Raw genomic sequence first — 26,186 nt, forward strand, 5'->3', positions numbered from 1 at the left:
AACTAGATAAGCTATTCCTTTTTTGTACTTTAAGAAAAGTGAAGTTTGTTCATATCCAGAGGACCATGTACCAAACTTCCCCGAAAACTGCCAGTTCTTCACAGAGAAACAGCCACAGATTTTGATTATACCTTTAATTCTTTGAGCCAGCAGAAAAGCTTGTAACACCACACAGTTAGAACAAAGATGGTCCTCTCTCAATGCAGCTCATTCTGATACAATTTCAATTCAATACAGTTCTGATACAACACAGGACAGAGGCAGTAGTCTAAGGTGAACTCAACTCTGAACAGAAGAGATGGTGTCAATATGGCTTTCAATGACTGCTGTTCATTTCTCAACTGCTTTCCCATATTAGAAGATCTTTGGTAGCTTTACCCTGGTTAATTTTAAATTAAAAGACCATGTAGATTAATAGTCTGGCTCTCCAAAATTAGGCTGTATATGAGGCTATACATTGAGTCTCTGTTTCATCAGAAGTTTCTTTGCACTAGGCTGACATTGCAAAGCAGCTCTAAAGTGCATCTGCCAGAAGTCTCAGTCCAAACTGACTTTTGCTGGGAGGTTTTCCTTCCTAAGAATGTCGCTATGGCTTTCATATCACCTTCCTCCTGCCAGCAAGGCAGGAGCCAGGTGAGATGGGGATAGGAAAAAGGGAGCATGGTTAAGATATACCAGTATTCCCTGGATTTTGATTTTAGATTGTTCTAGTCTTTGCCAGGACACATCCCATCACCTCTACAGACCAGAGGTAAGTCATACAGACTCATTTCTGGCTACAGGAATATGTTGTCACAGTTTTCCCTCACACTAGATGATGCCTTAATCATTCTGGAGTAAGGGCAGGAATTGATGAGACAACATCTTCTTTCTTCTGTGTGGACAATTCCATGATTCTTCATGTCACTGCTTTGTTTAAATGCACCATGTAATTAGCAATTAGATTTCCTCTGGAAATTAAAATCTGTATTTTTTGAAATAAAACATTGCAGAGCAAAAATAAGCAAGAGACGTGAAAAGTTCCCAAAGCCTTAGTTAGACCATCTCTTTCTGTGTGGGCTGGCAACTATTTGCTGTCATGCAAAAGGAGAGTACAAAATATGTTTTTGATGGTAAAGCTTACTGAAATCCAGTATATATGAATTGCTTAAGTAGTCCGTTTGATTGGTAGTCAGTCTTTCTTGATATGTCATTTTGTTCTGCTTTGTGATATTGAGTAATTTGCATGGAACTGGAACATCTTTTAATAAAGTTCTTTTATCGCTGGATTCTATCCCACTGAAAAGGTTTCCTGCAAACTAAATTGAGCAAATAACAGCAATTATGCCCAAATATTTTCAGCAGTAAAAGCATAAGCGTAGTAAAAAAAAAAAAAAAAAAATCTGAGCAGCTTCCAAGTCAAGACGTCTGGGGAAATCCTCAACATTCAGTGTTGAAAGTCACCAGATGCTTCTTCTACAGGATATGAAAAGCAATGTGTTAACAAAAGAGAGAAGACATGCTGTGGCTCCCTGTCATCTTGTGTGATTTACTTCCATGGGTTAAGCTGGGAGAGTGAGACAAGCCTGATATTAGCCCTGCTTTGAGGAGGAGGCTGCTCTAGAGACCTCCAGGAATCCCCTCCCTGCTTACAGTTTTCTATGGTCCTACAAGTTTCTGTCCAGGGCTACCTGCAGGTGATGGCTGGGGGAGGCAGCGTGCTCTGCAGATAGATGGAACAGAACTGCTGGCGTGTAAATAACAGTGGTGGGAACCAGGACCAAAGACCTTCTTTCTCCTCCTGAGGAAGAGCCCTAACACTAAGCCAGTTTTTCTCTTGTCTAAGCTCTTTCTGGCATCATGAAGATCACATTCTTGGCTGCACCCTGCCACAGATTCAAGCTCATGATCCATAGCCCTGTGGAGAATGTGACTAAACATCCTCCCAGGAAGTGGAAGCTGACTGCAGCTGGAGTTATCTGAGGTCCTAAATATTGCTTTTAGTTGCAGATACTTGTCCTTTCTCACAGTCTGAATCTGGGCATGATCATGTGGAAGGGCCTGACTGTAGGAACAAGGGAAAGATCATGGCTTTTAGTAAAAGGCATGGTCCTAAGGCACCAAAGCAGCCCATCTTTTCTTAGTGAGAGTCACTTTTGACCAGATTCACTTCCCAGGAATTTCACAGAGCATTTTGGAAGGAAAGTGTTAAAACTCCAGAACTTTACAAATCCTGAAGCCAGCTGGTGTAAATACCACAAATATAGGAAAAATCACTGTGTTCAAAATCTTTCCTTGCAGGAATCAAACTCCACAAACTGTTCTATGAAGTGGGAATCTCTATTTAGCTGCAAAGCTGCTTTTGGTCTGACCAGGATGTGCTGACAGCACTCTCAGAGCTTTGCAAGGTAAGAGAGATCAACTGCCTAGATGGAAGGACCATCCTCCCTGATCCAGGCATCACTTCCCACGCAGAAAAGCATTAACATCAATGAAAACTGAACATTACCACAAAAAATCCGAGAGCAATGCAGTTAGCTTTGTCTTTTAATGCCAGTGCTGGAAAATCTACTCACAATGGACCTGATGAAACAGAGTTATCTAAACACATGTATTCAGACCTATGTTAGCTCTGTTTTAGAGCCTCAGGGTCAGGTGTAGAGCTATTTGGTTGAGGTTGGAAGGGGCCTCTGGAGATCATCTAGTCCAACCCCCCTGCTCAAGCAGGGTCACCTAGAACACAGTGTACAGGATCACGTCCAGGCGGGTTTTGAAAATCTCCAGAGGAGACTCCACAACCTCTCTGGACAACCTGTTCCAGTGCTCTGTCACCCTCACAGTGAAAAAGTTTTTCCTCATGTTCAGATGGAAATTCCTGTGTTTCAGTTTGTGCCTGTTGCCTCGCGTCCTGTCACTGGGCACCACTGAAAAGAGTCTGGCTCCATCTTGACACCCTCCCTTCAGATACTTGTACATGTTAATAAGATCCCCTCTCAGCCTTCTCTTCTCTAGGCTAAACAGGCCCAGCTCTCTCAGCCTTTCCTCATAAGAGAGATGCTCCAGTCCCCTAATCATCTTGGTAGCCCTTTGCTGGACTTGCTCCAGTAGTGCCACATCCCTCTTGTACTGGGGAGCCCAGAACTGGACACAGTACTCCAGATGGGGCCTCACCAGGGCTGAGTAGAGGGGGATGATCACCTCCCTCGACCTGCTGGCAACATTCTTCCTGATGCACCCCAGATACCATTGGCCTTCTTGGCCACAAGGGCACATTGCTGCCTCATGCTTAACTTGGTGTCCACCAGCACTCCCAGGTCCTTCTCCGCAGAGCTGCTTTCCAGCAGGTCGACCCCCAACCTGTACCGGTGCATGGGGTTGTTCCTCCTCAGGTGCAGGACCCTGCACTTGCCTTTGTTGAACTTCATGAGGTTCCTCTCTGCCCACCTCTCCAGCCTCTCCAGTTCCCTCTGAATGGCAGCTCAGCCCTCTGGTGTATCGGCCACTCCTCCCAGTTTTGTATCGTCAGCAAACTTGCTGAGGAGGCACTCTGTGCCTTCATCCAGGTCATTGATGAAGAAGTTGAACAAGACTGGACCCAGTACTGACCCCTGGGGGACACCACTAGCTACAGGCCGCCAACTAGACTCTGCACTGCTGATCACAACCCTTTGAGCTCTGCCATTCAGCCAGTTCTCAATCCACCTCACTGTCCACTCATCTAACCCACACTTCCTGAGCTTGCCTATGAGGATGTTATGGGAGACAGTGTCAAAAGCCTTGCTGAAGTCGAGGTAGACAACATCCACTGCTCTCCCCTCATCTACCCAGCCAGGCATTCCATCATAGAAGGCTATCAGATTGGTTAGGCATGATTTCCTCTTGGTGAAGCCATGCTGACTACTCCTGAGCACCTTCTTTTCCTCCACATGCTTGGAGATGGCTTCCAGGATGAGCTGCTCCATCACCTTTCCAGGGATGCAGGTGAGGCTGACTGGCCTGTAGTTCCCTGGGTCCTCCTTCTTGCCCTTTTTGAAGACTGGGGTGACATTGGCTTTCTTCCAGTCTTCAGGCACCTCTCCTGTTCTCCATGACCTTTCAAAGATGATGGAGAGTGGCTTAGCAATAATGTCTGCCAGCTCCCTCAGCACTTGTGGGTGCATCCCATTGGGGCCCATGGATTTGTGGGTGTCAAGTTTGCTTAAACGATCTCTAACCTGATCCCCCTCAACCAAGGGAAAGTCTTCCTTTCTCCAGACTTTCTCTCTTGCCTCCAGGGTCTGTGGTTCCTGAGGGCTGGCCTGAGCAGTAAAGACTGAAGCAAAGAAGGCATTCAGTAACTCTGCCTTCTCTGCATCCTTCATCGCCAGGGCACCCACCCCATTCAGCAAAGGCCCCACATTTTCCCTAGTCTTCCTCTTGCTAGTGATGTATTTGAAGAAGCCCTTCTTGTTGTCCTTGAAATCTCTAGCCAGATTTAATTCCAAACGGGCCTTAGCCTTCCTCGTCACATCCCTGCATACTCTGACAACGTTCCTATATTCCTCCCAAGTGGCCTGTCCCCCTTTCCACTTTCTGTATACTTCCTTCTTCTGGTTGAGTTTTGGCAGGAGCTCCTTGCTCATCCATGCAGGTCTCCTCCCTCCTTTGCTTGACTTCCTACTCATAGGGATGCACCGCTCTTGAGCCTGGAGGAAGTGATGTTTGAATATTAACCAGCTCTCTTGAGCTATTTGAGCGCCTAAACATGTCAACAGTCATTTCATGGCTTTTTCAAGAGTATTTAAGAAAGCTATTTTCCTGTGTAACTCTGATGTGTTGCTTAGACACTTGAAAACCCTTAAAATCTGGACTTAACCTGGTTACCTCACATGTTTGCAAGTGGGAACTGTCTACTGTTTAAACCTTGTACCTCATTTTGTACCTTCTTCAGTCCTCCTTGACTTCCAAGCTCTGAGGTCCAGCTTTGGGATACAACTACAGCTCACAAAGTCATGAGGATATCTGTTGGCCCGGAAGATATTTCTTGACACTTTAGAGATGTGGGTGTTGTCACATATTATTCGTGACAAGGAGATTTTGGCCAGTGAACGGCGCTGCTGAGGAGTGAAAATCCCTTTATTCTCCCACCAAAACCTGCGGAAGACAGAAAATGACACAATAGATTTTGTCCTCCAGGCTTCTCTGCATTCAAGACTCTTGATACTTTATTTCCTATTAAGTTTCCAACACAAATAACATTTCTTTTTCCAAGAATAAATTTAAATTTATATTATTCAAGTCAAGACCTACCATGGTGGAACAAGACCTATCATTCCTCTCTTTTAAAAAATGGATTCCTATACCTGCAATATCAATACCATTTCTAGATGTGCAATGGAAACCATGTTCACCTTTAAGTTCCCAATGCCAGATTGTGAGCCCATAGTAAGTCTTTCTAGGTCTGTATCTGGCACAAAAGTTTTGCAGAAACACAGGTCATGATCCCATCCTCAGAAAATATTGCTAAACCATACAAGGACTCTGCTTCAGAAAGGACTGGGAAACACTGCTTAAAATGGGGCACATAGCTCACTTCTGCAACTGATGCCCTGAGCAACTCCAAGGAGGACGAGGACCTCAGGTCCTCCTATGATGAAAGCACAACAGTGATTAAACGATTTTGGCTGGCAAGCAGTCCCTGACTCACCATCTCCTTGTGCAAGCCCAAACACTGCTACGTGTTGGGCCACAAGAGTCCAACTCATAGCTAGAGAGGAAAGGAGAAATAGTAAAAAAATCACCTCTAAGATTCTCAAGAGGCGCAGGAGACACTGCTATTGTGCCTCAGCATCTCTCCTAATGGTAATGGTGAGTGACCATTCTCTATAAATTTCCAGGGGCTGCTTGGAGTGCTAATAGTGCTGGTTACACCTTTCTCATTGACTGTGCTTTGGATCCTACCTTTTTCCAGACAACAGCTGGAGATGAAGCACACTAGAGCAGCGCAAAGTTGTGTGTTGCAAGCTCAGGAGATCGGAAAGTGGACCTATGTGTGCTTTTGGCAGATCCTAGCGCAGCAGCCCAGAGGGAGCAATCTCTCTTTCCCAGCAGAAAGGTGCCAGGGACACCATCAATGCCCCTCTGGAGGCAGCCTGGGCTGAGCTGAGACTTAGCCAAGAGAGAGCAATTAATCTCCTTTACTCCCTACAAACCTCAAAGTGTACTAGCCCTTTAGCAAGATCCTTTGGTCTGCAGGCCCTGGACCTTTGCCTATACATAGTCTTGAAGTCTAGTCCTTAAGCAATTTCCAGTCTGTATAATTTAACTATTGGTTAACAACAGAGAAACTACCAGGCTCACTCTCATTGAGAAAAATCACCTAGCATGCATTCACACCTCCTAGTTTGTGTCTCACTGAACCAAATCTCCATTTAGAGGAATCTACACAGTCTTTATGTTTTGTATAGGCAAATTTTCAAAACTACCCAAGGCACTAGCTACCACATCAACAGATGCTGAGCATCTAACAGGACTATCAATCAGTGCAAGCTACTTAGGCTGATAAAACCTACCAGCTTGCTTCTAGCTGGTGGAGTCAAACCATCTAGGGTCTGTTTTTTCCATCTTTAGAGCTGTACCTTTGGTACATCTGTTCCTCCTCTGTACTTCTGTTCTGTTTAAGTATTACTTATACGTTTCCATTTGCTCAAGTGAGCTAGTGTTTGAACACATAGTAATGTGGTCATCTTTGAAATAACTTTTCTGAACACAAAGAGCTCTAACATTCACACTGTACACTATCAGTGTGCAGAAAGGCAATCCAATTTGCATAGGTAATGACAGGCAGCTGAACAGTCTGAGAGAGAAAATGCTTGTCCGGGAAGAGGTCTCAGCCTAGGATCCCAAGCATGATAGACCTAGACTGGAAATAAGAACACTGCCAGAAAGGGAAAAGAACACCTGGAGGAGTAATAAAAAACAACTAGAACCGATTTCAAACTGTGCATAAACAAATCTGCATATCCCCAGTCTCCCTTGTCCTCTGGGGATTGTGTAGCTAGCTCTTCTCTTACCTGTCTCCATCACGTAGGTTCCTGAACTGGGTGCCAATGATACAAGCCATGAGAGGACCAACTCTTCCTCCATTTACAAAGGGCTCTGCAAGTGACCCAATCCAAACATCAATATTCTTTGGTGTCCCATACAGCCGCATGAATTTCCTTGCCAGACTATGATTCTTCAACACTCGAGCAAGTGTCCTTAAATTATGAGGTTTTGAGAGCCCACAGAATTGTCTCCAGGAGCTATAACCTGCAAGAAAGTCAGATATCAGAGCAGAGAGCAGTCAGTAACTCATTCATCCTTCCTGGGAAGGACACTTTTCCTCTCTTTCCCAGATCCAGGGCACAAGTAGGTTCTCAGTATGTTTAAAATCTTTTTCCAAATTCTTCCGTATTTCTGTTAATACGTTACATTTCCACTCCTCCAGAGCCAATTTTTCTTGCCTGGCATTTCAGTGTTGTCTAGGGAAGGGCCATTTCTTTGCAAGTGGGAGTCACTCTGTCACTTCCCATTGTTGTTTTGCTTTTCCACTTAGTGCCAAAGCAGATGCCTGGACAAAAGCTCTAGAGTCACGGTGTATCTGAAACAACTTCCTGGCAATGTGACACAGGAACCGCAGAAGAACCACACCCTGCTGAAGCTGCAGCATAAAGCCAGAGGATAGACCCCAGGGCATTTCAAATAGCAGTGGAGACTTGTATTCAGGCATCTGAACCACACCTTGAGTGTGTTGTGACTGCTCTTAACTCTGTTCTCTGGGTGCCCATATGAAGGCTCTGGGCATTCCCAATTGCTGCCTGATCTTCACTGCAAACCAGGAACCCAAGGGGTCTGGGAGCCCAGTCAGACAACAATAGGATAGAGGTCCTCATAAAACTCATGATGTTACCTTCTTTGAAAGTGTATCTAGACAAGATGTTGCTACTACCACCTTCTGTACAATATGATAGTGGGCAAGTACTTCTCCAGATTTGGATTCATTTGTCTTCCTTTTTAGCTACAGGGACAAGCCATCCCACTTTACAAAACGAGCTCTGTATAGCCTGAGTTACTACAGGTGAGAGAGGGGCACTGGACTTTGCCAGCTAGACTAATTTTTGTGTACAGCAAATAAATGAAAATTCACTGGAGCAGAACTAGGGCACAATTCTACATCTTGCTGGACAGGCTGCTTACCCATCAAAGGACATGCTAGGAATCAGTTCTCTCTCTGTATTTTATCAATGACTGCTTAGGTAGAGGAAAAGTCTATGGAGCCCTAATGCATACTCCTTCCTGCCAGCTCAATGAACTGTTAGGTGCAGAGAAGAGATGATGCTGCAGCATACATCTCTGCTGTAAGCAGGCTGTTTAAAAATTGGGTATAATTCAGAGAAAAAGATGCAGCATATGATGCCTGGATGACAACCTTAACAAGCAGTTCAATGAGACCAACTATTGCTTTATCAGAAAAAGAATTAGGAAGCTTTTTTGATCTTACTATATTATCATCTTTCTAGACAAGTCTAACATAAGGGAACACAGCAGCACTCAGCGGTAGGTTGAAACTCAAAGGCTAGAATCTGATTTACATTAGATATACATATTAATTCTACCACAGTAAATCAGCAGCTGAAGATAGAAACTCAAGATTTTCGTTCAGATCGCGTTTTATTCCCAGTTTGCAGCATGGAAAATCAAATCCCTCTGTTGCAGGAAAGGCAGAGTAATCCTGTGATTTGATCATGCATTTGAATGTATTGCAAACGTCTGTATGGGCTTAGAACCTGTGAACCTAGCGTTATTTTCATCACAGTTTTAAAGTGAGCCTTACTGCCACTCCCAGCATGTTACTGACACAGCATCTTTCATCAGTTTTCATCAGCCTGATAGCACTGTTATGCACCGGCACACCCAGAATCCAATTGTAAAGGCCTATCATTAATCTGTTTCTCAAGACTATCTTGCAATGTCATTACATTGTTTTTGCATCTTGCAGAGCCCTGTGAGCAGTTCTGACATGTTCTTTTCTGGGAAACAGTCTTTACAGAGAAAATAGGATGAGATTCATACATCATGATCTGCTCTTCCAAATTTGTGTGGCTGGACTAGACTTGGAGACATACACATGCTTGGAGAGAGGCCGCAGTGCACTTCTGGCCCCAATTCCATTAATGATTCCTGGTTTTGCTATTTAAATAACAATGCATATAAGTTAGTTACTGAACACTTCTGTCTGTGCGATGCAAAAGTTTCTTCTGGTTGTGTGCCTCCATGTGTCTCCTACAGTTCCAACCAGGTTCTAACTTCATTGCATAACTTCCTGTTTACTTATCTATAGCAGTACAGAAAACATGGAAAAAATTGGAAAAGACTTCTGAGGAATTTCAGCCAAGGCAACTTATGTCGAAGTGTGGGCATGTGAATGGAAGTTGGAGATCTTTATCTGTGTTCAACTATAAAAGTGCCTGATTTTCATCTGTTTTTCTTTGGATGCCCTGCTCCCGCATCCAGCTTACCTGGGAGGCCGTGATCTCTGCAACGCTGCATGTTAAGTGCAGGTAAATCCAATCCAATCCTTTCGACCTGCTCAAACATCCGATCCCTTAGCTCATCCACAACCATTTGTTGCTGTGTCATCAGCTTGGCCTGATTAGCCATCAGGCTCCGGAGAAGGGGGTCAATACCACCTGCAACAATTATGCAGTGATTTGTGAGCAGTGTAGGGTGGAAAGCGTATGTGAAAGAGGCTCAGGAAAGTTAAACGCTGCTTATATTTACTTATAACCTTCTAGTACAGGAACTGTTGCACTTTAACTGAGGCATCTTAGCTCCTGTGATTTCACTGTATGTCATATCTCTAGTTCCCCTCCTGAAAAATGAGATGTGTGCTACATAAAATGTTGACTATAGTAAAGAAAGTGCATTAAAGGAAGGAAGGAATTGGATAACCTAGGAAAAGGGACAAATACTACATGTCAGAATCAATTTTCCTGCACTTAAAGCATTAAAAAGAAAATGCTTTGAATAATGTTCTCAGAAACTACACCAAGTAAGTTATCAAGCTGCATACTTCATAATAAGATGGGTCACATTTTGACTGCAGAGAACAGCTACATTGTGGAAAGCTCTGGCTGGCAGTAAAGCTCATTTATTGAAAATGACTTTTAAGTTTGGCTGAAGCAAGAGCTCATCCAGGGAGGGCAGAAAGGGCTGAATGCACCCAGCAGTGCAAGAAAGACTTTACCTCCTTTCACAATCCTCCAAACAGCAAAGAAGGCTTTGCTGAGTTGGATTTTGGGGCCTGCAGGCTTGTAATATTTATTTAAGTGATCCACGGATGGGGGAACTGAAGCATGTGCAAAACGAAAAGCCAGAGTGAAGACATTAGATACTCGAGGATCCACAGAGTCATTGTAGCCTCGGTAGCAAGGTATCATTCTCTGGAAACGAGTTCCCAGCAGAAGAGGCAGGTAGTCCCTGTAGGTTATAATCTAGGGGGAAACACAGAAAGGATGAATCATTAATTGCTTAAACATCAGTTTCCTTGGAAGCACAATATTGGGAGAGTTCTCACTTATGTCTCAAACCAGAGGATTTATCATACTGAACTGCTTCAAGATGATTTCTGTAGGAGATTTTGCCAGCACAAGATGGGGGAGAGATGGGAGAGAGTACCCAGGGCCAACTTCTCTTTCACCTCATCAGACCTTAACCCAATCACTTTCACAGTCCAGTGAGGATCCCTTGTGGCATTGCTGAGTGACATTTTAATTTCTTCAGCTCTGGCATTGATTCAGAGCTGCTTCTTCACCTGGCCATTGTATCATGTCACCAGTGGCGCAGCTCCAGGCACAGACATAAGCACTGCAAGCCACTGCCTGGACTCCTGGTTCTGCCAGCCATGTGTGGTGGAATCTCAGCATTCTCTGTCACTGATAAGGGCATGAAAATGTAAAGTGGACATAACTGTTGCAGCAACATCAGGCAATAGGAAGCACAGACACTGCTACTGCCTGTCCCACATTCATCCTCTGTGTGTGCCCTAGGATCCTCTGATAGCAGAGGTTTCCAACCCTGGTCTCATGATCTCTTGGGATATTGAGGGGGCTGCAGAAGATAACTCATAAAAATAAATCCATTGGCAGTAGGATGAAAATGTCTTAATTGTCTGAAAATTATAAGAAAATGGAAGCATTGGTCTAGACATGATGAGGGACCACATACTTCTAGTGCAATTGTTTAACTCTCTCCACATTGCCTTACCCAACATTTTTAAGGCTTTTTTCTATATCCATGGATATATTCATTCAATAATACCATAATACTTAATTTTGACAGTTTTGAAAACTTAAACCTTCCGACATTCCTGAAAGAGGGTGTTTTTTGTTTTTTTTTTTTGGTCCAGCCAACTCAGAAGACAGGTTTCTAATTAGGTATGACTAAGGACTGTCTTTGGAAACACAAAATCACACACAATCACAGAATGGAAGGGACCTCTGGAGACGATCTAATCCAACCCCTCTGCTCAAGCAGGGTCACCTAAAGCACCTTTCCCAGGAACCTGTCCAAATGGCTTTTGAGTATCTTCTAGGATGGAGACTCTACAACCTCTCTGGGCAACCTGTTCCAGTGCTCAGTCACCCTCACAGTAAAGAAGTTTTTCCCCATATCTTCTTCTCTCATAGAAGTTGGACTCTTCTGACACATCACACCTGAGCAACCTGATCTGGCTTTGAAGATAGGCCTGCTCCAAACAGGAGGCTGGATTAGAGATCTCCAGAGGTCCCTTCCTAGCACAGAAAACTTTCTATGACCCTAGGACCTCAATCAGAGGGAAATCTGTGATGCAGACATAGACACAGTCCTGAAGAGGCTCTTTGACCAAAAGCAGTAAGGACAGAGGACTATCACAGCCTATTGTACCTGTCAGCACATGGGGCTACTTTAGAGGAGGAGACTCACAACCAGAGGAATTTTAAACCAATCATCAACAGTACTTTTATCACATACAACACTGCTTAGAAAAGTTTTTTCTCTGATTTTTTTTCTCTCTGTATTCCTCAAACAAAAACCTGCAATTTAAAACACATCAGCAATTTGGAGATTCAATGTTAGAGAGACACCAAAGATTCAGGGGGACACCTCTGTGCTTCTTATTTCAGGTGTCTCTGGATGATTTTGCTTTTGACCGAAGGGGCAGGTAAAAGACATTTGATCATTTGCCCCTCAAAATACTGCAGTCTTCAGAAACCCTCCACAAACAAAGTCCATCATGTGAATTTTGTGAGACTGCAAGACAAGGAGGAAGAGCTGGGACAGACAGTAATACATATGACATTGTGGCTGATACCTGGATCATGGCACCTAGGATCTTCCGTGCCTCCTGGTAGATCTTCTCTCCATTCCAACGGGGATTTAATCTCTTCAGCCCTCTAGCCAAGCGGTTGTGCTCCCGCACAAAAAGTGTGTGCATGGACACCAGCTCCAGCATCTCGTTTGCTCGAGAATCACCTAGAAGTATCACAAGTGAGAATATTTGTACTGACAGTTAGCTGTGTGTGCTTGGCTGCTTTACACTGGGAGCAGGCAAATGTCACACTTGGGAACAATACACAGAGAAAATTTAGATGTATTGATGTCTTCATCATGAAGCAGATGGGTAAGAAACACACAGTAGTAGAAGGAAAACTGCATCTGGGCCCAGAGGTTTGGAGAGCTCTAGCAGAAAGCCTTATCCCCATTGAAGCAGCAAAAGCAGAGACTCCACCACCATTATGTTCAGCCTTAGAAAGAGACATGACCTAGAAATGGGGGAGTGTGTTAAAAAGGAGCTACTAGAGGTGATTTAAGGCATTAAATACCAGTAGGCTTCCTCCAGGCCCCCATATTAGAGACACAGTCTCACAGCTGAAGAGAGCAATGAGAGTGGGCAAAGGGAAATTGGAATGACTAAAGGAGTGAGAAGGCATCCCTAAACCGACTGAAACTATGGCCAAAGCAAGCAGACAGGATCAAGTGCTCTGGTAAGTAAATGATGAGTCACACACAGTGTGTCCAACCTTGGAGGAATAAATTACAAAAGGTAGCACAAAGAAATATTAATCCCCTCTTCAAACATCTAGAGCAGGAAACCTGAGAGCAAGCAGGTGATGAGAGTAGGAAGAGGCACCTGGAGAAGATAATGCCATACTCAAAGCAAGGATTTGCTCCTGCCTTCAGCACAGCAAAACTTGGGAGGTTCCCATGCCAGAGTCTTTTCATGAACCATCGAAGACTCTGTCTCAAAGCTCCTGTAAGAGACTGTGGAATAACAGACAAAACAAGCGCCAGAAAGTTGCCATGAGTGGAGAGCATCCACCCAGGGCTTCCAAAGGAACTTGAGTATGAAATCACTGAACCCTGCTAGGCAGCTGCACACTTAAAATTTCATCAGTACTCAAGGACTGGAAAAGTCACAAATATGGCACTGAATTTTGAAAATGGTTTGCAGGGGGATGCAAAGTGCTGCAGAGTAAGCCTAAAATCTTCACTAGAAATTCACTGATGGCTATGTAACCAGCAACATGACATAGAAACTGCTTAGGCAGCTCCTGAGCTGCAAAGTACTGGAGGCAGGGAGACTGTCCCAGGAATCATCCAACATGCCTGCTTGTTTTTCTGTTCCTCACCAGGCATCCACCTTTGGCCATGATTCCTGCAGGATCCTCATTGAGGAAAGACCTGCACAGAACTGGAGAAGCAACTGAAGACATGGAGCAATGGATGGGAAAACAGATATATCTGAGAGATAGAAGGAAATATAAAACATCAAGAGCTTAAAATGAGGGAACTGGAGGATGGCACCAAACAGAGCTATTCTGCTGGTCCCACTGCCAGTCCCTGATGGTATCCAAGGACCCAGAGGATTCCATCCAGAGAAGCTTGGGCCAGACTTGGGGCACCAAGGGAATAGAAATCAGCTCCACAGCTGAGGAGATCTGTTATACCTTCAAGCTTTCTCCTCCAGTGCCATGAGCAGCCCAGTGCGACCAGAGCCAGGAGGAGGCTAGCAAGAAGGTCCTGCTGACAAAAAAAAAGACCAAGGAGTGAGACGCTAATTCACAAGATGCAATCAGAAACATTCCTCTTTCTGGCCCCAAAGGCTTGTGGCAGCATAATGGTCCTCACTGGCAGGTGCCAAGGAGAAGGGAGCAATGCTGAGAGCTTTGGGAATCAGGTGATTTTGGCCCCCACGCACTGAGGAGATGAGAAGACAGCAAACAGCAGCAGGTGGGAAAGTGGTGGTGGCTGTGCAGTATTTTGACTGGAGTGGGGGGCATGGTTTTGAGAAGCTCTGTGCAGGACAGAAGGAGTTAACTTGGAAAGAAGAGGTGGTCAAGAGGATGCCAGAAGTCTGACAGAGGATAAAGATGTCCTGGGAGACTGCGCTGACAAATAGAGCAGGAGGCCATCTCAATGTGTTAAAGGCCTGTGCTTGTGTTTCGGCTGGAGTGCAGAAGTGGTGCAGCCCCAGCACTCTCGGTGATGGGGGCACATCTTAAAAGGTCACCTTAGTCTGCAGCTTGTTTCATTCTTGGTCCAGCTAGGACCTGAGATCCTCTCACAGTACAGTAGAAACAGAAAAGTACAGCAGCACAGGCAAATGCTTCATAGCAGTGACCCAGCTCAGCACGAACACACCTGCGCCTGTTTTGAAGGGAGAGAGAGAGCCGCCAAATGACAAGCACAGACAAGCCAGCACCTTCAGGCTAGTCTGCTATTGCTGCATTCGCTCAGCTCCATCCACGAGCCTTATCTGATACTGGTTCCCAGTGCCCCTTTGGCAGCACCATGTGCTTACTAGGTCCTACTCAAGGGCTTCTGAGCACACCTGGAACAGTTTCACTCCAGGCACATGGTCACAAAAAAGACTCAGATGAGAAGAACTCTCTTGTACCTAGAGTTTGCCTAGAACAGCCTGTTTAAGTCTTTCATGATGTTTTGCTATGCCTCATTTTCTACTTAAATTAGAAAAACAAGCAATCAAAGAAATAAAATAAAGCTAGTGGAGTTGTGCACTCTAGATTTCAGTGTTAGGGAGCTTCCGGATGCCATCACTCAACTTACCTGCAATAAAGCATGGGATTTTATCTCTCTTGCTGACCATAAGACAGGGGTCCTTCCGCATATTGTCAAAGGGCATAAAAGACATCCCTCTGTCAGTGAAATTCTTATTAACAGCCATCAAGCCCAGCTGGTTGGTCCGGTCCCTCAATCTGTTGGCCAAAGGTGCTTCACTGCCATATACCATACTAGCATCAAGAAAGGATGTGAGTGCGTTGATCTGATCTCGAATTGCTTTGCCTCCATCACAAGCAGGAGCTGAGCGGAAAAACGGAATACAGTCTTTTGTGTTTTTAATTCGTGGGTCATTGGGTGGGATCTGCAAAAAGGTAAAAGAATAATTCATCACCACTTCAGAGATGCATAAACTCTGCACTGATATTACAGTGATAAGAAAAGCCAGGCAGGAACCATTTCAGAGATATTTCCCATGGTAGATAGTGTGGAGATCAGTCATAAATCCCAGATATGAAGGGTAACATTCACAGCAGAGATGCTGTTTTGGAAACCCAAGTCCCAAATACCCATGAAAGCCTGGAGATGCCTACATTTCCCTAAAGAAAGTCCTATGGCTACTTTTTCCTCTAGATATGTACATATCTGATTGAATCTTGCAAGCCCAAGTGCTCCTTTCCCACACTGGAGTTTAGTGTCCATATCTACACTGCGGACAGCTGTCTGCAAATTGTGACCCTGGCTGTATTCTTAAGTACACTTTGGGCACTCAGGTGATGCCCCATCCCTTCACAGTTTTCTTTGGAAGGAAATACAGTTTCTTGAGGGGGCAAGAGCTACAGTACATGTTCAAAAGTTCTTGGCAGGAGAGCAGGGCTGCAGGGTGGACCATGCCTCTGACTGCAGTGTAGACAGGGCCCAAAGTTCGCAGTGTAGTGTTTCCCCTGCTGTCTACCTGCTGGATTGTTTTCTGAGCATGTCTAAGCCCACCCAGATATGGGCAGAAGGGGATCTGGTGCCTATCTTCCCCCAATACATTGGCTCACAAATGGATGATCAAGATTCAGAGCAGATTTGGAGCACAGCTCTCCCGCCATTGGAGAGTACACTAAGTGCTGAATACTTCACATTCCCTGGATTAGGGCTCAGTCTTTCCTGTCTGAGTAGGTCAACTCTGTGTACATTATTAAGCATTTATCAAAGCGGAGACTGTAATGTGACTGTAATGCTTTCCAGATGAATGCCTTAGCCATTCATGAGAGTGACTCTACTTCCTCACCCCATGCGACATTTAACCATTAAATGAGCATGTATTTTCTGTTAATGGGGCATTGACGCCCATCAGCCCCTGCCTCGGACACACTCACTATAACCGTCACACCATCCATGTTGCCATTGCACTATACCTCCAGAGAAAAACCATAACATTGAAGGAGATGGGGCTCATGGTTGGAAGTGGGGGAAATACAGGCTGTGACTGTGCCTGATATGCCAGGGCAGCCCCTTGGGCCCAGCACTGCCACCTCAGAGGCAGCAGTCTGACCCCCCTGGCCTGCTCTGGGAGGCTTTCCTTCTGTGGGCAGGGATACAGCAGGGAGCTGGGTGCACAGGCTGGAGCCCTGGGGAGCACGCTCTCCTGTGGCATGCAAGGAGGACCTCAGCCAGCACTCTCCGCTGCCAGGTCATGTCCATGCCCCATTGCAGACAAAACAGCCCCAGCTGGAGAACTGCTAAATTGGAGACACTGCCGTCTAAGAGACTTGACTTGGAGAAAAGATTTCTCGTAAAGGGGCAGTTGAATCCAGTGGACAGAGACATGGCCTATGCAAAACTTATCAGACTAGGTGCTCACAGTAAATTCTTCTCCCTTTTAAATTTCACCCATCTTAGGCACAGGGAGAGTCACTCTCAGCTAGCGAATGGGTGCCCTCCCCCACTTCCCTGAAAGAAGCCAGCTGACTGTACCTTGATGGGAAAGCAGGGGGGTTGTTTGGCACAACTGGTCTCACAGTCCACCTTGCCACTGAAGGAAACTCTAGCAGGAGTGTGGGGACTGAAAGACAGATCGTGGTCAATAAATTGGCCCCACTGCATGAACATGAGTGATCTCTGCTGGTCCAGCTTGAGCTGCTCAGGGGGGAAACGAACAATCTCGTTTGACACTTTTCGAACCTGCAAGGGATTAAGGCAGAACATGTGTATTAGGAAATGACCATAAGAATGAGTGCATCAGTTCTTGGGGGTCATCAGCAAAAATTCATGCAATGTGAGTTCCTCTTAAACAGAAAAAGCCAAGCCTTTGTCCAAGTTGGAAGGCACTGCTGGGTGCTCCTTTTGTCGAGCATTTTACTGTTCCTGTTGCCGACTAGGTCTCTTAGCCTCTAGCATGAGCCAAGCGCATCCCTTCATGGATGTATGGAAGCAGTTAAGCAAGAGCCACTACTGAATAGACCAGAAAATGGGGGCAAAAGATTTTAAAATACTGTTTTGAAATAGCAGTGTAAAAAAAAAAAAAAAAAAAAAAAAAAGGTCGGTGGGAATTTCTGAAGGTTTTCTCAGTAAATTCCCTCTACTAACTTCCTCTAGTTAGAATTCTTCACAGTGCAAATTCCTCTTGTTAAGCTACACTCTTTTCATAGGCAGGATGTTCTCTGAAGTCCCTTCTCTTCTTGTTCATCCCCCATCCACTATAATTCTTCCACCAGTTCTTTCTTCAGTTACCACTACAGAAGAAGTGGTCAAAACTCTGCTCGAGCCATGCTATTGTACTGTATAACAGAGTTTAAAACTGCAATGAAAGCATGAGCAGAAGGCACCTAACATTGAAAATCTCAGTGCTCCTTGTTATAGCTCTCCTCGCACCGAGCTCAAGTGATCAGAAGCCACCTCAGTGTCTCTTCTGCCCTCCAAGCACTACAGAAGCTGTACGCCTACACCCACAGACCATGCACACCTGTGGACCCCCACACAGAGTTTCTAGCTAGATATTCTTTGATTTGTGACAAGTGAAGTCACTTGTTCTGTTTATCCTCTAGGATGTTGCTTTTCAGGGGATGATTTACCAACTTCCACAAACCAGATCAAAAAAGATGAGTTAAGACAAGATAAGTTGGCTTAAATGCACTTGATTTAAAAGAATGCATCATCTGTCTTTGTCCTGTGGTTCTGAAGTAATTAATTTTCCTTTGCTTCATCTGCAAGCATGGGAAGTTAGAATGTATTTCTATTAAATCACAGTGAAGATTCACATATGATCAAATGACACCTAAAGATAGAGTTTTCAGCTTCCTGCCTGCTGATCCCCACCATGCTAGTTGGTGGACTTACATTTGAGACCTGTGATATCTCCAAGCACTGAGAATCCCTAAACGCTGTTACTGTATTTTCGGACGAATGTTAGAAATATTACCAATGGGAAAGGGAATCCAGAGAAACGCTTTCTTTCTGTCCACCCATGGGGGAGTGACACACCATCCTCATATTCTGCTGGCAACCATCTGACAAGGGCTCTGTTTGAAGCTCCTAGTGATGGGTTTCTCCTGTGCAAGTGAATGAAAGAGCAGCAAACTATTAGTAGCATTAGGATCGTGGTAGTGCCAAGAGCTCATGAGTTGTGACCCAGCAAGTTCCTCCATGTGATACTGTTATGCTGTGCAGACAGACACCACATAGGGTCTTCCCACAGGGTGATGGAGTTCATCTTTACCTGGTGCTTGAAGTGAGTACAGGAGTGCCTTTGAGGCCTAATCCAGCCCAGCAAATACGTTCACATTTCCGAATGACTCATACTCCCTCAAATGAAGCAGCGAAACCAGAGGGACAGCTAAGCCCAAGAGGAACAAAATCGCAATCTGAGTCCTGCTGTACCTAACTAGTAAGTGCCTGATCCCTAAATAAGGATGGAGAAAGCTGGAAACCTTGGAAAGGGATGACACAGCTATGTACAATAGCAGGGGAGATGCGGGAGCCCTGTGGTGCAACCAGTTTGGTGTTGCCAACTTCCAACAATAAGCCTCAGGCTTAATAATAATAATAATAATATACACCAGGCCTCAGTAGATGCTAGGCCTTGCCTGGGCTTGCCTAGTCTTGAACATATCTGAGCTTGACTTCACCTATAGCTAAAAATTATTTGAGAACCTTTTGCTTTGCTTGCAACTTTCTCTAGGATCAGATGACTATTGCCTTGGCTGTAGCAGCAAAATCAGCCAACGGTCAGTGTCTGTTACTTGCCCTGTGATCTTGAGCTTGTTGTAATTATATTATTACCTTACTCATTTTAGTTTTTTAAGTTTTGCCTAGCTATGTGCAAATGGATGGTTCTCCTTTTAAAAGACATAATACGTGGAGAAGGGCTAACCTAAGTAAACAGGGTAACTAGCCCTTGTAGACCAATAGTATAGGTCTACTAAAGACTGCAAAAGTATATCAGATTATATCAAAGAGTATAACATAAGTGGCATTGAAACATATAAAAATAATCTCAAGGGAAATCAGCACCAAGGAGGAAGAAACCCTCACCGTTGTACTTCTCCCTGACAAGAACTGTGGATTCTGGCAACTCACTGAATCATCCTACCTGAGGAAGAAGGGCCCTCATAACATCAGAGAAAAGGAGGAGAGACTTGTGCCTATTGATTTTACTGAATTACCAATGATCTTAACGGAAATTGGGTGATTTGCATTGTGAGTGTTATTGTGTTGAAACTGGACTAAGAATAAGTAGTTGTTATATATTGATTAGACTTTTAAAGCCCTAGTTAGACTACTAATAAATTTTGATCTCGGGGTACATGTATACAGTGTGTTCTCTAATTGCCCATAATGCCTGTGGATGTAGCACTGCCTATGGCCAAGCAATGGAGGGACACAGCACACCAGGGCTTCACGGTTTGGCTCAGGTCTGACAGATCCGTCCCTGTCCCAGAAACCAGACTCCCCCCTCCTAAATGAAGCCACCACTTTCTGAAAAGTGAAGGAGGCAGGTAGCTCTCTCCTCCCTTCTTTTACAGAAACCTGAAAGCTAAAGCATCCTCTAGGCAGACAAACCTGACTGAACTCCTTCCTCTGCCTGAGGTGCTTTATGGCCACATGTCCCAGGAGATGCTCTACCTTGGTGACTGCGGAGGGATGGGCTCCTATACTGTCCCTTTGAAACCGCTCCACTGTTTAGCACAGTTTCCCCTTCATTATGCAAAGAAAGCTCTGGATACAAAGAGAAATAACATTTTATATCCTGCCTTACAGTCCTGCCCCCCATTTGTCTAACCAAGGGACATGGACAAGGTGCTCCCTCCCAGCCTGTGGGCCCAGATTTCTTCCTGGGCACAGGCGGCACAGTGTGGGGCATGGAGCCAGACCAGATCATGCCGCAGTACAGAGCTGGGATGAAGCCAGGTCACATACCAACCTGGGAAGCTAGGAAGCACTTTGATGCCTTGCAAGGGGCAGAGCCAGACAAAACCAGGAGAAAGCAGAAAAATGCAGCCTGGTGACAGAGGCTCTGGGCTGGAGGGTCAGTCACCAATATAGATTTGTTTGCATTTTGGCCAAAGAGCTAGTTCATGTACAACACCACAAGCCCTTGAAGTGAGACTGGAATTAAAATCTCCACATGCCTAGGAAACAATATAGTGGGTTGTAAAACCCTAAGGAAGGCATCCTATATGGATCATCCTGACGGATATAGGTCTTGATCTACTGAGAGAGGAACCAATTATCCATCCTCTGTTGGCACAGCCCCTCACCTGTTGTTGCACTCGCCAGTGATCGTTCGGTAACGGGAAGCAGATTCGCAGTTTATTTTCTTATTTTGCTGGTCACATCCAGTTGCCTTGAAAATCATCCCCAGCTGAGCTGGTGTGAGCATGTCTGTGAGATAACAATAAGAAGTGAACATACTGGTTCTGCTGGGTAGGGGTGCCTCCCAGGCTCAGGAAAAAGATTCCCTTCTTGTAACCTTGATTTGGTTTCCTATCATAGTATCATCCTGTACAGGAAGAATGCAAGAGACTGTCTTTTAAGGTCATCCTGCTCAGACACGTCTGTGCTGAGGATGTTCTCCAGAGCAGCAGAGCTCTCTTTTTGGTTTGGAATGGCATCAAAAACCACAATGCTGTGTTCAAATCTTAAATATAAGTACGTGTTAAGAATGGGCAGAAGGGGAATTATTTTCTGGCATTAACAATCTTTTTCTCTTCCTCTCCCCTCCCCTTTATCTTCACCATAAATTGCTAAAAGCTACAGTTATCCCAGTGATCTGTTAAAAGTTTCTTTCCCTATGGAAACAGCCACCAGTCTGCACCACTGCTGCTGAGTACACATTCAGAGAGAGGACTGCTGTCCGGAGAAGAACCGATCAGACTGCTGGACGCCACAAGGGGACACTGGCTTTGCATTTCCACTGTGAAGATTCCCCTAGAAATGGGAGGTAAGTGGCTGACATTAACCAATGAAGCCTTCTTGGCCATTGCTGCTAGCTCACTACAGTCTTTCAGAGGTTTCTTAGCCACTACTGCCACCAACAGTTTCATCGATGTTTTTTAGGAAGCAGCTGCTGCCTCCTGTGCAGATGCCCACTGATGAGAGGTCACAGACGTGTGGCCAGGTGAGCTTGTCCCTCTGAACAGTACTGAGGGGCAGAGCTCTGACTTCAGAGAGGCAGGAGCTGGGCACGCTCAACCTGTGCCTCTTGGATGGATGGCCACCCTTGCACGGCCCTCTTGCCTGCGAGTGCCAGATGGACATTAGCACACAGCAGCTGCTCGCAGAGCACGTATGATATCCAGAGGGAGGAAGGAGCCTGAGGAGGGCAAACGAGTTGTCAGTCCCTCACAGTAACTGTGAAGCAGCCATCTCTGACTCATGCTCTAGAGGAGGCACAGCAAGACCTGTTTCCCCTCTGGTAACAGTGCTATCAGAGGAGTGGAGCTCCCCAGGGAAAACCCAACCCCAGCCCTGCCTCCCTTTTTCCCTCACACCCTGTGTGGAGTGATGCCAGGGCTTCGGGTCTTGGCCTGCCAATGCTTTGCCTTAATGCCAGGGATCCCCATGAGTTCATTAATGTATGGCAAGAGCCCTCCCTGTTCCTCCCTGGACTGTTTCTCTAACTGCCCCTAACTTGCCTTCCGCTCTTAGCAAACAGGTTTTGCTGGTAGGTCGGGACCTCCACATCATGGAGGAGGTTGTTCCTCAGCACAGCAACAAGAGGCTTCACTCTGCAGTCAGATGGGAGGGATTTGAGAAGTGACCCAGAATAACCCCCCTTTTACTCCTTCCTCCCAGGTCCCACGAAGACCTGTTGACCAAGCCCCACATCTTCATGAAAGAGCACTGCTCTGCCTTCCTCCTAGCAAAGTGACATCCCTACCTGTGACATTGAAATCCCCCTTCAGAGTCCATCGCAGCTTCTCCTTGAGGAGGGTCAGGGTGGTTTCCATGTAATCTGCAGCCCGAACTGCAGCCCGAGTCCCTGCCACTGGCTGTTTGAAATATCCCAGGAGCTCTATTGGGGTCAAGGCATTGTTCTGCAAGTTCTTCTTTATGCTACAAGGTGGAGGGGAGGGGGGAAGGGGAGGAGGAAAAAAAAAAACGCATCTTCTGCAGAACTGCACTGGGGCAAACCCAAGAGTCCTGCAGGTTACCCATCTGATTCTCAGGCACCTCAGCTCACCACCTGGCATGTTAGTCTGAACTGCCAAAAAAGGCAGGGTCAGTCTAACACCCTGCACTTGGAGAGGTCAGGGCTGTTCCTGCCACTCTTGGCAGAGGAGCAGGGTGGGTAACATGAAGGAAATCTCTTAAATGACAGAGCTCCACCTTCCAGAAGACAAACATCAGAGCTCTTAGGTCTTTACATCCTTGAGGCAATCAAACATCAGTCAACTATTCCCTAACACCAGTGGATGCCTGTCTCCATCCAAAGGTCCACAAGGTCCCGAACATCTCCAAGTCATCCTGTCTTAATGCTGCTGGAGTAGTTGGAGCCCTGAGCCCAGAAAAGCTTTTAAACAAGGGCTTCCATAAGCCAGCAAGTGACTTCAGAAGACAGCTACTGATGGAGGCTGTGCATGAGCTGGGAGGAAGCTGTACACCCTCAAACTATTGGCGTCAAAAGCAGGGCTCTCCTGTCAGACCCCCAAAATACCCTCACTATGACCTACAGCAGTTCACTCCCTCCGTAGCTGGTGAACAACTGGAATGCAGTAGGGGCTCCCCTCCTCCTCAGGATATCCATAAGGGATGAAACAGAGCCAAGTGATACTGAGCTGGGAGGGACAGCAGGTATGCAGAAGACAAGAGTCCCAGCTCAAAATAACCCCACAGACTGAAGACATGATGTAAAAATAGGAGGAAGCCAATAGGCACCAGGCGGCACTATAAGCTGCATGACTGTGACTAGCAAAGCCCTGTGTGGTTACTCACCAGAGGATCTGTAGATGAGAGTGGGCTGCAAAGGATGGGTAGGAAAATCAGAAGTCGTATATGAAAGGGAGACTGGACACCCACCAGCAGTGAAAGATTATGGCACCTCCAAAACGTGACAGAGTAGCCCAGGCCATCGACAGGTCTCATAAGCATGAGAAGGCATTATGAAAGTTGTCTGTCCCAAGTGTGTGGCCCACAGGGCTGCATCTATCCGGAGGAGTGGCACTAAGTGCATTTTGGGATCTTTTTCTAGTTGCAGCCTGAAGTATAATAACACCCTTGGACTTTCCAGCTGGGCAAAATGCCGGGTTGCAGCCCATCATGTTCATGGAGAACCTTGCACCTTCACATGCTATACTGGAGTTAGGAGGAAGAGCCAACTGTTCTGTAGCTAAAGGACTGCAAGGCACAGTAGCACCCACTCACAGTGAGAGCATGCAGCATATTCAAGCAGCTAAGCCCAGACCCCACTCTCACCTGTCACGTGTGCGCTTGTAGGCTGAATTCACTAGCTGCTTCGCTTCATTGACACTGCTCAGGAGTGATGCATCTGACAGTTCCTCTAAGAGATCTCATCAAAGGAAAGAAAAGGGCAGAGATGAGAATGCTGTCTTCCACCCTGCTCACTTCAGAGGTCAGAGCTTCCCTGTGCTGAGGCTGCTTACTCTGACAGCCCTCTGTGCCTCCAGCATCCAGGGATACAGGCACTGCAGTGCTGGAAGTAACTGTCACCACTCTCTCCACTTCCTATCAGGCCCTGCTCAATCTCATGAAACCAGAAGGAGATATACATATACATATGTATATATATATTTCTCAGGGGAGTCAGTGAGAGTCACTCTTGGGCATGGAAATGGTATCTCCATCAGCAGAGGCTTCACATAGCCTCCATGAAAGATGCAGGCATGATCTGTCCTGCCTACTCCTGCCTTACAGGGAAGTATTTGATATTTCTTTAAGATATTTTGCAGCCCAATGAATGTGATTCTTCTTATTTCTATGACTCCAGCAATAACTAACTGTGGAGGACCTGTGCAAAAATCAAGATATTGCTGGCTGCCATGATGAACAACAGGGCAGTGAGCTCTCTTGTCTTCTGGTTTTTCTCATCATTGTCTTTGTCCCCACCCTTTTTCTTCTAGCCTGGTTGTATCCACATTTGATGATATGTATATGCTGAATTTGGCTGCTTCCTCTTGGCACCAACTAGCCAAAGCAGTAGCTCATATATCTCCCTTACACCACAAAGCAGAAGGATTTCCCCACTGCTTTCCCCAGTCTGTCTGTCTATAAATGTTCTGCAACCCCCAGCCCTTCTGCCACTCTCACTGCTTTTCCTCCTACATTGGGGAGCTCCTGAAAATGAATGAGAAGCACAAGGACTGTGTCCCTGTAATCTGATATCTGTGGGTAACAGAACTGGAGAGGACAACCATTGTTGTGCTGCTCTAAGTGAGAGTGTTTTCCTCTAGCTTCTAGGGAAGGAGAAAACTTCAGAAAACAACACAAATGGGAAAAAATATCCAGATTCTTCCCAGAGTCTTTAAAATATCTTCCTGGATCAACTTAGAGTTCACGTCTTTGACAATTATGGTAGGAATACTAATTGTCTGAACCAATATTTGAGACAAATGAAAGGTCAGGCATGTGGTTTCTGTAAGGATTTTAAATGATAAATTAACAATCAGAGTTCTCTGTAGATTTTAGAGGAGTAATGCAAGGCTGGAAGAGTGCCAGGCAACTGCCCCATGCCTAAACATCAGAGCTCTTGGTAGCTCTGCTTCATCAATTACTATGGCAGCAGAAATGAGTTCACTTCAAAAAGAGACACTAATTCATTCCATGCTTTGAGAGTGAGAATCAGCTCCCACAGCAAGCGAGGAGTTCAAATTCCAGCCTCCATAAAAACATAACATGAATGTGATAATGGAGGTACCTGCTATCAGCATTGTAGCCCAGGCAGAGTTGAGCCATGCTCACCCAGGAGGGACTCGTGCTCTGTTTTGCATGGCATGCATGGTGGGAGGACAGCTGTGCTGTGGGGACAAGAGCTATTCTGAGAACTAACCTCTCCCTTAATGTGATTTTAAGAAACCAGATGATAGGAAATTAACTGATAAAAACCTGAAATAGTCAGGATTGCTAATGCAGTAGATACAAACTGTACATGAGGCTACATTCCTGATATCTCTTTGGGTCTTAGCTGTTTACAAGAGAGTAATTCAGGTTCTGTTAAACTAAACTTTATTCTTTTTCCTACTCGGAACATAAAAGCCTCTGATCTGTTAAACCTGAGAAAGGTTCAATACCATATGAAGATGATACAGATGCTTGGAACAGGCTGAGGGTCACCAACAACCCCAGAAAGAGGATTTCTGCCTTCATCCCTGAAAAAAAATGCAAGAAGTGAAGAAGACCAAGAAGTCATGGATTTCACCATGCATTGAAAATGTCAGTCTCCACACTGCTGATGGCATGTCTTAAGGGAGCCCATAGCTCTAACCAAGGTGTCTTCTTCCCAGTGCAATGCTCCCTGAGAGCAAGTGTGCTGCCAGGGAAATCCTTGCAATGATATGGTGACTATGGTGGATAATGGTGAATTGGCCTGTGCCCAGTGAGATGTGTGGGAGTCTGGAGTCTCCCCACTAATCCAGCAGCATCACATCGTGAGCCAGCCTGCGCCCAGCCAGTGTTTCAAA

The 26,186-nt window shown here is 45.5% G+C and overlaps 1 protein-coding gene across 1 annotated transcript; it reads right to left on the reverse strand.

Moving 5' to 3' along the window:
• Positions 1-1,440: 1,440 nt before the first annotated feature.
• Positions 1,441-25,872, reverse strand: MPO (myeloperoxidase). The gene is made up of 13 exons (XM_013956696.2): positions 25,797-25,872; positions 23,965-24,058; positions 22,430-22,605; positions 20,808-20,931; positions 18,470-18,599; positions 17,026-17,232; positions 15,109-15,424; positions 12,353-12,513; positions 10,247-10,493; positions 9,519-9,689; positions 7,032-7,269; positions 4,889-5,112; positions 1,441-1,455 (listed from the first exon to the last, which is right to left on the reverse strand). Exons 1-12 carry the CDS (start codon positions 25,870-25,872, stop codon positions 4,890-4,892), a joined length of 2,163 nt encoding a protein of 720 aa, XP_013812150.2. The 3' UTR covers positions 1,441-1,455; position 4,889.
• Positions 25,873-26,186: the final 314 nt, after the last annotated feature.

Source organism: Apteryx mantelli, chromosome 22 (assembly GCF_036417845.1).
Source record: "Apteryx mantelli isolate bAptMan1 chromosome 22, bAptMan1.hap1, whole genome shotgun sequence".
Lineage (NCBI taxonomy): Eukaryota > Metazoa > Chordata > Aves > Apterygiformes > Apterygidae > Apteryx > Apteryx mantelli.